The 15,021-nt window shown below is 60.3% G+C and overlaps 1 protein-coding gene and 1 long non-coding RNA gene across 19 annotated transcripts in view; both read right to left on the reverse strand.

Moving 5' to 3' along the window:
- The window catches only part of LOC144336972 (uncharacterized), a 102,762-nt gene that overhangs the window by 35,076 nt on the left and 52,665 nt on the right, over nt 1–15,021 (reverse strand). The gene's annotated exons all lie outside the window — the stretch shown is intronic.
- The window catches only part of AP3D1 (adaptor related protein complex 3 subunit delta 1), a 59,918-nt gene that overhangs the window by 2,396 nt on the left and 42,501 nt on the right, over nt 1–15,021 (reverse strand). For 11 of the 18 annotated variants that reach the window (XM_077978927.1, XM_015122402.3, XM_077978922.1 and 8 more), the window contains exons 18-31: nt 14,847–14,918; nt 13,877–13,952; nt 13,558–13,757; nt 13,059–13,132; nt 12,462–12,639; nt 11,700–11,771; nt 11,238–11,345; nt 9,358–9,513; nt 8,972–9,019; nt 8,432–8,621; nt 7,868–7,956; nt 7,605–7,690; nt 6,820–6,941; nt 6,443–6,522 (exon numbers count right to left, since the gene is read on the reverse strand). In XM_077978927.1, the coding sequence (XP_077835053.1) occupies nt 6,443–6,522; nt 6,820–6,941; nt 7,605–7,690; nt 7,868–7,956; nt 8,432–8,621; nt 8,972–9,019; nt 9,358–9,513; nt 11,238–11,345; nt 11,700–11,771; nt 12,462–12,639; nt 13,059–13,132; nt 13,558–13,757; nt 13,877–13,952; nt 14,847–14,918 (1,551 nt within the window). Of the gene's footprint in view, nt 1–6,442; nt 6,523–6,819; nt 6,962–7,526; nt 7,691–7,867; nt 7,957–8,431; nt 8,659–8,971; nt 9,054–9,329; nt 9,514–11,237; nt 11,346–11,699; nt 11,772–12,461; nt 12,640–13,058; nt 13,133–13,557; nt 13,758–13,876; nt 13,953–14,846; nt 14,919–15,021 lie in introns of those variants that run through there. The other 7 variants (XR_013409436.1, XR_013409441.1, XR_013409439.1 and 4 more) reach the window with 7 other exon arrangements.

A 15,021-nucleotide genomic window follows, 5' to 3' on the forward strand; every position in this document is an offset into this window, starting at 1 on the left:
GCGGGGGAGCTGAGGCGGGAGGATCCGATGCAGGGGGGCTGAGGCGGGAGGATCCTATGCGGGGGAGCTGAGGCGGGAGGATCCTATGCGGGGGAGCTGAGGCGGGAGGATCCTATGCGGGGGAGCTGAGGCGGGAGGATCCTATGCGGGGGAGCTGAGGCGGGAGGATCCTATGCGGGGGAGCTGAGGCGGGAGGATCCGATGCGGGGGGGCTGAGGCGGGAGGATCCTATGCGGGGGGACTGAGGCGGGAGGATCCTATGTGGGGGGACTGAGGCGGGAGGATCCTATGCGGGGGGGGCTGAGGCGGGAGGATCCGATGCGGGGGAGCTGAGGCGGGAGGATCCTATGCGGTGGGACTGAGGCGGGAGGATCCTATGCGGGGGGACTGAGGCGGGAGGATCCTATGCGGGGGAGCTGAGGCGGGAGGATCCTATGCGGGGGAGCTGAGGCGGGAGGATCCTATGCGGGGGGACTGAGGTGGGAGGATCCGATGCGGGGAAGCTGAGGCGGGAGGATCCTATGTGGGGGGACTGAGGCGGGAGGATCCTATGCAGGGGGACTGAGGCGGGAGGATCCTATGCGGGGGAGCTGAGGCGGGAGGATCCGATGCGGGGGAGCTGAGGCGGGAGGATCCTATGCGGTGGGACTGAGGCGGGAGGATCCTATGCGGGGGAGCTGAGGCGGGAGGATCCGATGCGGGGGGGCTGAGGCGGGAGGATCCTATGCGGTGGGACTGAGGCGGGAGGATCCTATGCGGGGGGACTGAGGCGGGAGGATCCTATGCGGGGGGACTGAGGCGGGAGGATCCTATGCGGGGGGGCTGAGGCGGGAGGATCCGATGCGGGGGAGCTGAGGCGGGAGGATCCTATGCGGGGGGGCTGAGGTGGGAGGATCCTATGTGGGGGAGCTGAGGCGGGAGGATCCTATGCGGGGGGGCTGAGGTGGGAGGATCCTATGCGGGGGGACTGAGGCGGGAGGATCCTATGCGGGGGGGGCTGAGGTGGGAGGATCCGATGCGGGGGAGCTGAGGCGGGAGGATCCTATGCGGGGGAGCTGAGGCGGGAGGATCCTATGCGGGGGAGCTGAGGCGGGAGGATCCTATGCGGGGGAGCTGAGGCGGGAGGATCCTATGCGGTGGGACTGAGGCGGGAGGATCCTATGCGGGGGAGCTGAGGCGGGAGGATCCTATGCGGGGGAGCTGAGGCGGGAGGATCCTATGCGGTGGGACTGAGGCGGGAGGATCCTATGCGGGGGGACTGAGGCGGGAGGATCCTATGCGGGGGGGGCTGAGGTGGGAGGATCCGATGCGGGGGAGCTGAGGCGGGAGGATCCTATGCGGGGGGACTGAGGTGGGAGGATCCGATGCGGGGAAGCTGAGGCGGGAGGATCCTATGTGGGGGGACTGAGGCGGGAGGATCCTATGCGGGGGGACTGAGGCGGGAGGATCCTATGCGGGGGGGCTGAGGTGGGAGGATCCTATGCGGGGGGACTGAGGCGGGAGGATCTGATGCGGGGGAGCTGAGACGGGAGGATCCCATGCAGGAGGCTGAGGCAGGAGGATCCTATGTGGGAGAATGAGGCAGGAGCATCACTTGAGCCCAGGAGGTTGAAGCTACAGTGAGCCGTATTTGCACCACTGCACTCCAGCCTGGGCAACAGAGCGAGATCCTACCTCAAAAACATTAAAAAAAAAAAAAAAACACCCACTATGTGCAAATACTGCCTCACAGCTATATGTGCTGACCTTTTAATTTTGCGAATTTGCTAATTATTAAAACACAAAACGGGAAGGGCTCGGGTGAGGGAGTGGCCCATGGCACCCGGGTGTCCCATGGGAGGGGCTCCGGCCTACACAGAAGTGGGAGCCGACGCCTGAGGGCCCCGAGGCAGCCAGAGGCAGCTGGGGACAAAGACCAGAATCCGAAAAGCTCCTGAGCTGGCAGTGAGTTGAGCAGTCTGTCCTTCCGCCCTCCTGCCACTGGGCCCCCGAAGCGACTGTGGAAGAAGCCAGTGGAGTGGGGTAACCAGAGCCCCAGCGAGGGAGGTGCATGGGAAAGCAGCGGCTCAGGATCTGCTGGGCCCGCCCCTCGCCACGGAGCCCGCCCCAAAGAGCAGCCCAAACACTGAGTCCAGAGGCCGCGGCCGGGTCCCGCCAGGCCAGGGACAAGAGTCAGCACTGAGAGGACAGAGGCTGGGCAGGTGGCAGTGCACTTGGGGCCACAGTCTCCAGAAGGCAGGAGGCACCTGCAGCTGAGACCTGACCACCCACGTCCTCTACAGAATGGAACAAGGCCCAGAAGCTCACAAGACTCCAAGGAAAAACCAGGAGAATCCACTCATACAGAGAGGCCCTTGGCAGACCCCAGTGCCAAGACCCCAGCCCCAGGGCACCAATGCCAAGGCACTAATGGCAAGGCTGTTGGTAGACCCCAATGCCAAGATCACATCACCCAGATGCCAACACGAAGGCACCAATGCCAAGGCCATCGGCAGACACCAACACCAAGGCACCAACACCCAGACCCTAATGCTGAGGCACCAATGCCCAGACCCCAGCACCAAGACCCCAACACCAAGGCCGTGAGCAAACACCAATGCCAAGACACCAACACCCAGACCCCAACGCCCAGACCCCAACGCCCAGACCCCAACGCCGAGACCCCAACGCCGAGACCCCAACGCCCAGACCCCAACACCGAGACCCCAACGCCCAGACCCCAACGCCCAGACCCCAACGCCGAGACCCCAACGCCCAGACCCCAACGCCGAGACCCCACCGGCCAGACCCCAATGCCCAGACCCCACCGGCCAAACTCCAATGCCGAGGCACCAACGCCCAGACCCCAATGTCCAGACCCCAACACCGAGACCCCAACGCCCAGACCCCAACGCCCAGACCCCAACGCCCAGACCCCAACACCGAGACCCCACCGGCCAGACCCCAATGCCGAGGCACCAATGCCCAGACCCCAATGTCCAGACCCCAATGTCCAGACCCCAATGTCTAGACCCCAATGTCCAGACCCCAATGCCGAGGCACCAATGCCAAGGCCACTGGCAGAAACCAACATCAAGACCCCAACCCACAGACCCCAACACCAAGGCCACCGGCACACCAAGGCGGATGGATACTAGGACTCTCTGACACAAGTTTTCTTTTTCTCTTTTTTGGAGTCTCACTCTGTTGCCCAGGCTAGAGTGCAGTGGCACAATCAGGGCTCACCACAGCCTTGAACTCCTGGGCTCAAGAGATCCTCCCACCCCAGCCTCCCTAGTAGCAGGGACTAGAGGCTTGCTGTACTAATTTCTTAGTACTGGCTAATTTTTTAAATTTTTTGTAGTCCTGGGGTCTTGCCACGTTCTCAGGCTGGTCTCGACCTCCAGGGCTCAAGCGATCCTCCTGCCTCAGCCTCCCGAGTAGCAGGGACCACAGTCACATGCCACCATGCCCAGCTGGCCTAAGCTTTAAAGTAGCTCTTAGAAAACACTCCAACAGATCACCAGGGCATCAGCAAAGACATGGAAGATACAAGAAGAGCCCAGTGGGAATTTCAGACCTGAAAAACAGACCCTCCCTGTGTGGGCTCAACAGCAGAACAGCCAGGACAAGGCAGAGTGGTGAGCTTGGCAGGAGAGCAACAGCCATGAACCCATCTGAACACAGCCTCGGGTCATGAGGGGCAGCAGCCCAGGCTGGGGAGGAAGAGCGCAACACCCAAAAAGCAGCAAAACAAATCAGCTCCCAGACGCCTCACGCCCATCAGAATGGCTGCTGTCAGCCGGGCGCAGTGGCTCATGCCTCTAATACCAGCACTTTGGGAGGCTGAGGCAGGCGGATCAGGAGTTCGAGACTAGCCTGACTAACATGGTGAAACCCCGGAAACCCTGTGTCTACTAAAAATACAAAAAAATTAGCCAGGCGAGGTGGTGCGTGCCTGTAATCCCAGCTACTTGGGAGGCTGAGACAGGAGAATCGCTTGAACCCGGGAGGAGCTTGCAGTGAGCTGAGATCGCGCCACTGCACTCCAGCCTGGGTGACAGAGCAAGACTCTATCTCAAAGGAAAAAAAAAGAATGGCTGCTGTCAGCATAACAATGACAGGTGAAGAAATGGGGCCTCCTGCCTGGCGGCAGATGGGATACACGGTGCAGCGCTGGGGAAGACAGTCTGGCAGCTCCTCAAAACCTCAAACATGGAATCACCACAGGACCCAGCAATCACACTCCTGGGTGTATATTCAAAACAAATGGGCTCACTCCTGCAATGCCAGCACTTTGGGAGGCCGAGGCAGGCGGATCACCTGAGGTCAGGAGTTCCAGACCAGCCTGGCCAACCTGGCAAAACCCCGTCTCCACTAAAAATACAAAAATTAGTCAGGCAAGGTGACGCACACCTGTAATCCCAGCTATTCAGGAGGCTGAGGCAGGAGAATCGCGTGAACCCGGGAGGCGGAGGTTGTGGTGAGCCCTTGGCTCCACTGCACCCCAGCTTGGCCAACAGAGTAAGACTCTATTTCCAAAACAAATACAAAAACAAAAACTAAAACACAAAAACAAAAGTACTGAAGGCAGGGACTCAAACAGTTATTTGTTTAACAACAATGTTGACAGCAGCACAATTCACAACAGCCAGAAGGTGGGAGCAGCAATGGATGAGGGGACACACAGCACGGTCCACCCGCACAAGAGAATACGATTCCGCCCTGAAAACGAAGGGAATCCTGACAGAGGCTGCGATGTGGATGCACCTTGAGGACATGAGGCGGAATAAGAGTAGCCAGACACAGAAGGACAAATCCCGTGTGGTTCCACTCCTAGGCGGTCCCTAGAGTCATCAGATTCACCAAGACACAAAGTAGGATACGGGGTGCCAGGGGCTGGGGAGGCGACGGGGAGTGAGTGTTTCATGGAAGGCCGTGAACCAGGAGAAAACTGGAACGTTAGGAATGAAAAGAACATCAATGGCAGGTCGGATGCAGTGGCTCACGCCTGTAATCCCAGCACTTTGGGAGGCCGAGGCAGGTGGATCATGAGGTCAGGAGATGGAGACCATCCTGGCTAACATGGTGAAACCCTGTCTCTACTAAAAATACAAAAAACTAGCCGGGCGTGGTGGCGGCGCCTGTGGTCCCAGCTACTTGGAAGGCTGAGGCAGGAGAATGGCGTGAACCCGGGTGGTGGAGCTTGCAGTGAGCCGAGATCGTGCCCCTGCACTCCAGCCTGGGCGACAGAGCAAGACTCCGTCTCAAAAAAATAAATAAATAAATAAAACAAAGTGTGTATGCACGATCCCTGGACACCCACACATAAAAATACAAAGCAAGGGTATCAAAACCACAACAGACCTCTAGGAACTGAGGAATGCTGAGTAATGAACATGAGGAAGAAGGCGGAGAAGCGAAAGAAACACGTGCAAACTGGAAATCCTCAGTATGCTCCCGAAGGGCACTGGAACCAAACCAGACATCAAAAAAAATTGGTTCTTTGAAAAGTGCAATAAAATGGACAAACCTCTACCCAGGAGAACCAGGAAAAAAGAGACACAAACCGTGACCATCAGAACAGAAAGTGACCCAGGATCATCACAAGGAGCAGTGAAAAGAAACGGAGCAGCGAGACCGCGGCGCGCACCGCTCCGCACATCAGCTCAGTGACCCTGATGATTCCTTACGCTTGTTCTTTGAAAAGTACAAACTACCAAACTCACCCAAGATGAGCGATAACTTGGGGATTCCTATAACTGTTAACACAAAAAACTGCGGTTGTAGCTAAAAGCCTGCAGAAAAGGAACTCCCCAGGCCCAATGGTTTTCTGATGAATTCTGTACACACATTTCTTTCGAAGGAAAAAATGCCACTCATCACACAGTCTGTCCCAAAACAGAGAGGACACACTCTCCTGCGTGTCTGATGAGGTCACTGGATGACAAAACCAAAGGCGGTACCAGAAAAGAAAACTAAAGACCCAACTCCTCATATACACACACGAAAGCCCTCAACAAAACAGTCACACTGAGTTTGGCAGTCGACACACTGCGAAGACAACCACCCTGCAATACTCAGGAGAGGGAGGCCTGGAGCGGAGCGAGCGAGGAGTCATTCTGGAAGCTCAGCAGTGAAAGGTGGAGAGTCCGACCCCAGGACCTTGGCTGCCTTGTGCACAGGGGTGGGGTGGGGGGCAGGAGTGCAGTGGGAGTGGGGGCCCCCGGAGCCATGTGTCAGCCTGGGGTGAGCAGCACAGCAGGAGGCGGAAGCCCCGTCTTGCTGAGGGAAAGTCTGCGCTGCTGAGTGGGGCTGGCGCAGGTGAGGGGCTCACGGCTGTGGTGCTGCCATCACTGTCCTTGAGCCCTCAAAGTCCCAAGGCTCACCCCTGGGGATGAAGGCCTGGGCATGACCCCAGGAGAGGTGGGAGCCAGGGTGTGTGCAGTGACCTAAGGCTCACCTTTTTCACCAGGAGGCAGACGTGGTGGCCCTGGATGGAGCGGCTGTACATGGAGGCGCAGGAGTCCACTCGCTCCACAACTGCAACAGAGCGGGCGGCGTCAGGCCCCCGCACACCGCATGGTTGCAGCCCCACCCCCAGAGCAGGGGCCACCTTCCTGGGCTGCCCTTGGCCACAGCTTCAGGTCTGCAGGAGCAGGGTGTGGCCCTGGGAAGCCTGGGGTGTGGGGAATGCAGCCCCCGCACCAGCTCCCAGGCCTCGGGGCCACCAGTTACCCGGGATCCCAAAGGGTGGGAGTTTGGGTGCGAGGGCCACAGACCCGGCTCCAAAAGGAAGGGACAGCCGCCGCGCGTGTGAAAGCCCCTCACTCTCCTTACCAGAAAAATGGTGGTGAAAACAGATCTTTGCCAGAAGGTTCTGGAAGGACATCCGAATGCCATCGACTTTGACTGAGCTCATGCTCAAGTCCCCAGACTCCAGCAACTTGGCAAAGGCGTCACTGTGGGAGGGACAGGGAGGCTGACTCCGGTGGGGCCGGGTTCCTCAGGCTCCCTGGCACAGAAGCCGACAAAACCTGCCACACATGCCACCTCCTGCCTGTCTGGGCCGGGAGGTCTCGGGGGTCCTGGAAGATGTGGCTTATTTTCATGTGTGGAAGCTCTCACACCCAGAGACTGATAATGACTTGTCTTTAAAAAGGTCACAGAGGTGCCTGAAGTCATGGGGTGGGCCCTCCTCTGACAGGGACGGATGTCCTGTAGGAAAGGACTAGCGGGACAGGCTAGGACGCAGGCACACAGAGGACAGCCTGCAACGACTCGGGGGGCAGGCAGTGCCGCACGCCAAGCCGTGCTGAGGAGAGGCCTCAGGAGCAGCCCGTGCTGCTGGCTCCTTGATCTCACTCCTCCAGCCTCCAGGACTGCCAGGAGCCAGAGCCTCTCTGGGTGACGCTGCCAGGCCTGTGGCTTCAATTACGCGGCCCCAGCTGGTGCAGACACCAGGCAGCCTGACCTGCACCAGCCACGAGCCAGGCCTCCAAATCCGTCTCTAAAGTCCTGCCCAGAAGCCTCAGTCTCCAGGGCACAGGTGTCTGTAAGGTCGAGGGAGGCGGAGGGGTGCGGGAGGCGGAGGGGTGCAGGAGGTGGGCGTGGCCGGGCCCCACCTGTAGCAGGGTGTGGTGGTCAGGTAGGAGCTGCAGCTGAAGTGCAGCCGGAAGTCCAGCTTCTCGTGGGTTGCGCCCTCGTCATTCTGCAGTGGAGGGAAGGTGGTGCAGCTGAGTGGGGAGTGAGGCCCAGGTCAGAGCTCCGGGCTCCCCAGGCAGGTGGCCCACTTCCCCTAGGGACACCTGGACACCCACTGGAATGGGGCAGGAGGAGCCCCAGCCTGCAGAGTCGGCTCCCTGACGCCGAGTGGAGCCCCGCATACCTTGGCAATGAAGGACAGGGTTCCCTTGAGCTTCTGCGCCATGACGATGCTCTGGATGGTGAACACATACTGGGCTTCGTTGGAGACGCCTGGCGGGGAAGAGGGGGAGTGGGGCCTGAGACGCAGCTGGGGCTCAGCATGGGCGGGGCCCCCGGGTCTGTCCTTAGCCCCAACTCCTCGATGGCTGATTAGGAATCTGAGCTCAGCCCCCAAGGGAGCACCAGGGGACAGGAGCAGAAACAAGAGGCTAGTGGAGTCCCCAGTTTGGCCTGGACCTGGTCCCATCCCTGTTTCAGAGGACAGACTCGGCCACTGGAGCCGTGGAACCCAGGAAGGCCCCAGCCCCCAGCCCAGCCCTTGGGGCTCTAGCCAGGTCTATCCGAGGCCATCACACTTCTCAGAGAGCTGCAGCGAGACCCCGACACTGAGGAGGCACTGAGGTGCAGCCTGGGGACCAAGGGAACGTGAGGAGGAAGCAACAAGAACCAGTGGATCCGGGCAGCCACCAGCTGCCACCGTGCTCCCACAATCCCCAGGAGAGGCCGTGAGTGGGGCAGGGCTCACCCGGGGGCAGCTGGAAAGGCACGGGGACACCATCATGGACGGAGGAGCCCTGCGGCCGGGCCATCCTGGCATTGAGTGAGTCCAGCACGCTGAGCTCCATGCCCTTGAGGATGCTGCTGCTCCGGTTCTCCAGCACGATGGCCACAGTAACCTGACTGTCCTCCTGCAGACTGCCCCGGATGTCACAGGTCTGCAGGGCATGGCCAATGTAAGCAGGGCAGGCACAGCTGCCTGTCTCTCAGTGACCACAGAGGCAGCACGGGTCCCACGGGCACAGGAAGGCACGGGGAGAGGCGACCCCCAGCTGCAGCCAGGCGCCTCCTGTGGTTGCTCTTTGAGTGCATGGCGGGGGCCCTCCTGCCAGCTCAGGGCATGTCTCTAACCTTACCCAAGCCAGAGGCGCTGCCCAAGCAATGCCCTGCCAGGGATCACAGGCCCTGGGTACACCAACATCTGGGAGCTGTGGGGGCTGCCCCGGTTCTGTGCAATCCCATGCCAAAGAGCAAGGGCTGGCCCACCCTGCCCCGGGGAGCAGCTCACCATTTTAACATAGGAATTTTCAGCGAGGAGGGAGTAGCTGGACTCAGGCTGGAAAGAGAAAAGGCCCATCAGCCTCGGGGGCCTCGAGCTCCGTCCTAACGAAGACTCCAGTGCAGCCCAATACCCTAGGTCAAATGCCACGACTCCAAGAACGCTTGGGGTGAGGGGCTTCAAAGGGGCCTGCGAGGGATGCCTGTCTCCCACACAGCCCACTGCGGGGGTGCCGAATGTGGGGCTGCAGGCCAGGGCCAGGTCCCTGCTCCCGCCAGGCTCAGCTTCTTCAAGAATCTGCTGTTCTCTCCCGCATGGAGGCCGCAGGAGTGGGGAGCAGCCCGCAGCCCGCCAGGAACCCTGGCACGGGGCGGGGGCGCTGAAGTACCCCTCACCGGGAGCGGCTCCTCCTCTGCTGCGCCGTTCTGCACCGGCTCCCCCGCCGCCTCCGCCTCCTCGCTGCCCAGGGGCTGCTTCTTGGACTTCTTCTTGCCTTTGGTGCGCTCCTCCTTCTCCTTCTTGTGCTTCTTCTTCTTATGCTTGGGAGATTTCTGGAGCAGGAGGAGGGTCAGGTTCAGTTCCCAAGCTGCTCCAGCGCGCCCCCCTCACAATGCGAGGTCGGGGCCACAGGCTGGGCTGCTCAGGCTGAGGGGCCCACGTGTCTGGGTGGGATGGCAGGACCAGCCACGCCTCAGGCCTACCGGGATGAGCTCAGGCCAGACCCAGCCCAGCAGAGGCTGGGGCCATCCCTGGCTGGCGGCAGGCGGCAAGCGCCAAAGCAGCTCAGGGAACAGTCCCTGCCGACCAGGGAGCCATGGATGGTCAACCGGTGAGGACGCCACGCTTGATGCAGCAACTCCACACCCACGCACACACCCGAGAGGGCACACACACGTCCATGCACACTGCACAAATGTTCGAAGCAGCACACTGTGTGGCCACAAAGTGGAAGCGGCCCAAGTGGCTATCAACAGACGAGTGGGCCGGCACAGCGTGGCCCGTCCGTGGAGGAACGGGGTCAGCAGAGGGCGGCCTGTCCACGCACCAGAACACGACCCAGCCATGAACAGGAACCAGGCTCTGACCCAAGCCATAGTGTGGATGCACCTTGAGGACATCACACTCAGTGACACGCCACACACAAAAGACCACACAGTGTATGACCCCATTTCTGTGAAATGTCCAGGACACACTGATCCACAGAGACAGGAAGGATGCGTGGGTGCCAGGGCTGGGAAGGGAATGGGGAGTAACGGCTGGTGGGAATGGAGTTTCTTTAGAGGTGATGGAAAGTTCCGGAACTAGGCCGGGCGCGGTGGCTCAAGCCTGTAATCCCAGCACTTTGGGAGGCCGAGACGGGCGGATCACGAGGTCAGGAGATCGACACCATCCTGGCTAACACGGCGAAACCCCGTCTCTACTAAAAAAATAATACAAAAAACCAGCCGGGCGAGGTGGCGGCGCCTGTAGTCCCAGCTACTCGGGAGGCTGAGGCAGGAGAATGGCGTGAACCTGGGAGGCGGAGCTTGCAGTGAGCTGAGATCCCGCCACTGCACTCCAGCCTGGGCGACAGAGCGAGACTCCGTCTCAAAAAAAAAAAAAAAGGAAAGTTCCGGAACTAGACAGAGGTGATGATGGTTGCACAACGCTGTATATATACGGAAAACCACCGTATACATATTTTAAATGAATAAACTCTATTAGACTTATGAACCATGTGTGAATATGGAGATTATTAAAAAAACAAAAGACGGCCGGGCGCGGTGGCTCAAGCCTGTAATCCCAGCACTTTGGGAGGCCGAGACGGGCGGATCACGAGGTCAGGAGATCGAGACCATCCTGGCTAACACGGTGAAACCCCGTCTCTACTAAAAGATACAAAAAATTAGCCGGGCGAGGTGGCGGGCGCCTGTAGTCCCAGCTACTCTGGAGGCTGAGGCAGGAGAATGGCGTGAACCCGGGAGGCGGAGCCTGCAGTGAGCCGAGATCGCACCACTGCACTCCAGCCTGGGCTACAGAGCAAGACTCCGTCTCAAAAAAAAAAAAAAAATAAATAAATAAATAAATAAATAAAAATAAAAATAAAAATAAAAATAAAAATAAAAAAAATTAAAAAACAAAAGACCACGACCACAACAAAAGGCCCGTGAGAAGTCCGATGCAAAGGCGAGAGCAGGGCTGCCCTGGGATCTGGGTGGCGGAAGCTGTCCGGCCCCACATTGGGATGCTGGGGCGCATGCAGCCCTCCACAGCCACTGGGGAGTGACAGCCTCACCTTGTCCTGGTCTTGCCCCTCAGCGTTGTCCTCCTCGTCCTGCGCCTCCGTCTTGGCGTCTTCACACTCGTGCTTCGGGGTAGTGACAGCGTTCACACTGAGCTCCTCCTGCAGGGAGCCAGGGCTCAGGGCTCATGCTGGGCAATGAGGGGCCCCACTCCACTTCACTCCAGGCAGCCTCCATGCCGCACACCCTCAGCTCACCCTCACCCCTGCCTGAGAGGCCACAGTGCCCTCTGAGTGACAGGGAGCCTGTGGGCGCAGAGGCCCTGGCCATCCTCCCCTTCCCCTGGCCCCTGCTTGGCCCACTGGTACGTGGGAGCACGACCCCGGCCCCACTCAGTGCTGCGAGAGTGACTGCGAGAGCACGGGGCCTCAGGAGACCCCAGGGCTCTTCCCTGAGTGCCAGGTATGACCTCTGGAGACACGAAGGCCGGCAGTGGCCAGCTGCCGGTCTCTTACCGTGGATGGAGCAGGGGCGGGGGCGGGGGCAGGTGGTGGGGTGGTGGACAGCCAGAAGTCCAGGTCCTCAGCCTGAAACCACAAGACAGGCTGTCAGCAAACGCAGTGCATGGTCCTAGGAAGAGGCGCCGGGGACAGCAGGGGACAGCAGGGACCAGCTGCCCTTGCTGCCCCCAGGGCCCTGGACCAGCTGGGCCTTGCAGAGCCTGGGAATCCAGGAGCTGATGGTGATGTCCTCAGCCAGCCCTGCTGGCTCTGGCTTTCGCTGCCAGAAGAGGGCCAGGGACATATCTGTGGGTGGGCATGCACCATTCCAGTGGTCAGAAGGCCCCTGGCGGCCCGTATGTCTGCCTGGGCCCCTGACGTGGGTGTGCACGGCCCCAGGCCTGCGAACACGCGCTCCTCTGAACCCATTTCTTCCTCTCTGTGAACATGTGCACACAGACGCTGCAGAGACAGCTGCACACCAGGGGCATCTGGACCACACTGAGCTCTGACCACGGCTCCCCAACACAGGTGAGGACACGGCTCACCTGTCGGATTGTCGGCTCCTCCTCAGTCTCCCCTGAGGCAAGCGCACAGCCAACTCCCCTCGGAAGCCACGCGTCCTCCCTCCGCCAGGGCACAGGGCGAGGCGGCTGGCGCTCGCTGCCTCAGACTCACAGCCATTTCCCCTGAGCTCACTGCTGTCCCCAGGCTGTCTGGGAGTTCAGGGCAAGAGAGGGGAATGGAGAAGGATGCTACCCTGGGCACTAGCTTTACCTTCTTCTCCTTCTGCTTCTTCTTCTCCTTGTCTCTCTCTTTCTCTTTGTGCTTTTTCTCTTTCTTCTTGGGTTTCTTGCTCTTCTTTTCTACCACGGGAACGTCCTTCTCGGGGGATTTTGAGGTCTCGGCGTTTCTGTGTTTCTGAATAGGCAGCTTCTCGCTGTCGGCTAAGGGCCTGGAAAGGGGAATGACCGGGTCGCACATCAGCACCACTGGCCACCCCCCAGGACCACCAGTACATGCTGTGTCCAAGCATGTGGCAGCGCGGGACCTGCTCCTCCAGCCCCTGGCCCCAGCCATGGTCCGACGTGGATCTGCCCAACACGGCCTGCTGCAGGCTCTCACGGGAGAGTCTGTCGAGGCATGGGGACCTTCTGAGCACCCCAGGCCTGGAGACTTCAGAGCCCACGCTTAGGGTCTTGGTTGGGAGGGCCAACCAAAAGCAGTGCAGTGAGGACATGGTCTGGGGAACGCCCGCCTGCACCCCGTCCCAGCCTGTCCACCCTGCAGAGCCCGGCCCCGCCCGGGAGGACGAGAGGAAGGGAAGCAACCACCTGTGGCCTCCAGCCTCATCCTGAACCCCTGTGCACTCACTTATCCAGGTCAATGTCCAGAGCCCTGTAGGGATCATTGGGGTCTTTGTCATCCTCGTCGCTGGGCAGAGCGTTCTGACAGGAAGAGGTGAACACCATCAGTGGAACCCGCGCCCGTGGCCTGGTGGAACCCCATGTATCTCGGACGCAATGGGACTGCCTGAGACAGTCATGGTCATGGCCACGCCCACACAGGCCACACGCACATGCGGGCAGTGACATGGCTCCACCAGAGGCTCCGTTCAGCATCCAGGCACCAAGGGCGGCTGGGCCCCAGGACGCAGCCAACCTGCATCTGCCTCTGAAGCTGCTGGCCCCGGGGTGGGTGCGTGGGGACGTGCGCTCAAGGACAGAGGCGCCTCTCCTCCTAGGCTCTCTGGGGCAGGGCCTCATCCTGGCCACCAAGGAAGACCACGGGGAGATGACGCTGTGCATGGCCCCAGGACACACACGTGCGGACAGACAGACATTCCCGGGCCGGGCCCTCCAGCGAGGCTGACCTCAGGCATCTCCTCCGTGACAATGTCCACCTGCTGGGCAGGGGCAATGTCCTCGTCGCTCTCCGTGGGCAGCGAGCTGTGGCGGCGCTTGCCCTTCTTCTCCTTCTCCTTCCTCTTTTTCCTCCTCTTGTCCTTCTCCAGCTTCTGCCGGTGCCGCCGCTCCTCCTCCAGCTTCACGTACTGGTCCGACATGGGCAGCCCTGGGGGCCGGCAGCGGGCAGGCACTCAGCACCGGGTCCCAGGGGCTCAAGGGGAGGGCAGCAGGAGCGGCCTACAGCCCATGTGACAAATGTGGCGCTGACACACGGGAGACACTTGCCTGGAACCTTCAACGGGACGGAGAGGTCGATCTGCACCACGGGAATGTGTTCCACGCCCGGGGCGTCCTGGTACCGCTGCGAAAGCAACATCCAGGTGTTACTGGCGCACTGAGGGGTGACACACGGGCAGGACAAGCCTCAGGGACACAGGGGGCGTGACACAGCACTGACATCCTCAGGAGCCAGGGGTCCTGCCAGGGCTCTGGGCCACGAGGAGCACTGTGAGCATCTGGAGAAACCGACTCTTTTTTTTTTTTTGAGACGGAGTCTCGCTGTGTCGCCCAGGCTGGAGTGCAGTGGCCGGATCTCAGCTCACTGCAAGCTCTGCCTCCCGGGTTTTTACGCCATTCTCCTGCCTCAGCCTCCCGAGTAGCTGGGACTACAGGCGCCCACCACCTCGCCCGGCTAGTTTTTTGTATTTTTTAGTAGAGACGGGGTTTCACCGTGTTAGCCAGGATGGTCTCGAACTCCTGACCTCGTGATCCGCCCGTCTCGGCCTCCCAAAGTGCTGGGATTACAGGCTTGAGCCACCGCGCCCGGCCGGAACCGACTTTAAAGACAGTGAGGGCTGGAAAGCTCATCACGCGAGTGACCCTGCAGGCCTACTGCACAGGGAGTAGCAAATCCTCATCCACTTTTTCTACCTGAATATTCTGTTTTCTCCTCAAATGAGAAAAGTAATGCGGCTTCAAGCCCAGAGTGAGGCAGCAGGTTGCCCACGACCGTGAGGTCAGGGCTGGACATCAGCTGGGCTGCCGTGCACACGGAACAGGCCCCTGGCTGGAGGCTCAAACGAATGGGGCCCACAGGGAGGCACCCGCCCCTCAAAGGCTCCGCACAGTCACTGTGTGGCCCCAGCTCCACTCCCAGGATCTTCCAGAAGGAACCTGAAACTCAGAAGGACGCCACAGGGCATGGGTGGTGAGGGTAGAGGGTGCTGAGGGACAGGCAGCCGGGGACGGGCCTCACCTTCTGTGGCGACGGCGAGCTCTTGATGTAGAAGGGGTTGTTGGCCTGCTCCTGCTTCCGGGCCTCTCGGCGCTGCGGGACACGACTTGGCATGAGCTCAAGCGAGCGGGCAGGATACCTCTCTATGGACGTCCACTACCAGCCACCCAACCAGGGAAGGCTGGATCTTTGGCTA

This window comes from Macaca mulatta, chromosome 19, assembly GCF_049350105.2.
Source record: "Macaca mulatta isolate MMU2019108-1 chromosome 19, T2T-MMU8v2.0, whole genome shotgun sequence".
NCBI lineage: Eukaryota > Metazoa > Chordata > Mammalia > Primates > Cercopithecidae > Macaca > Macaca mulatta.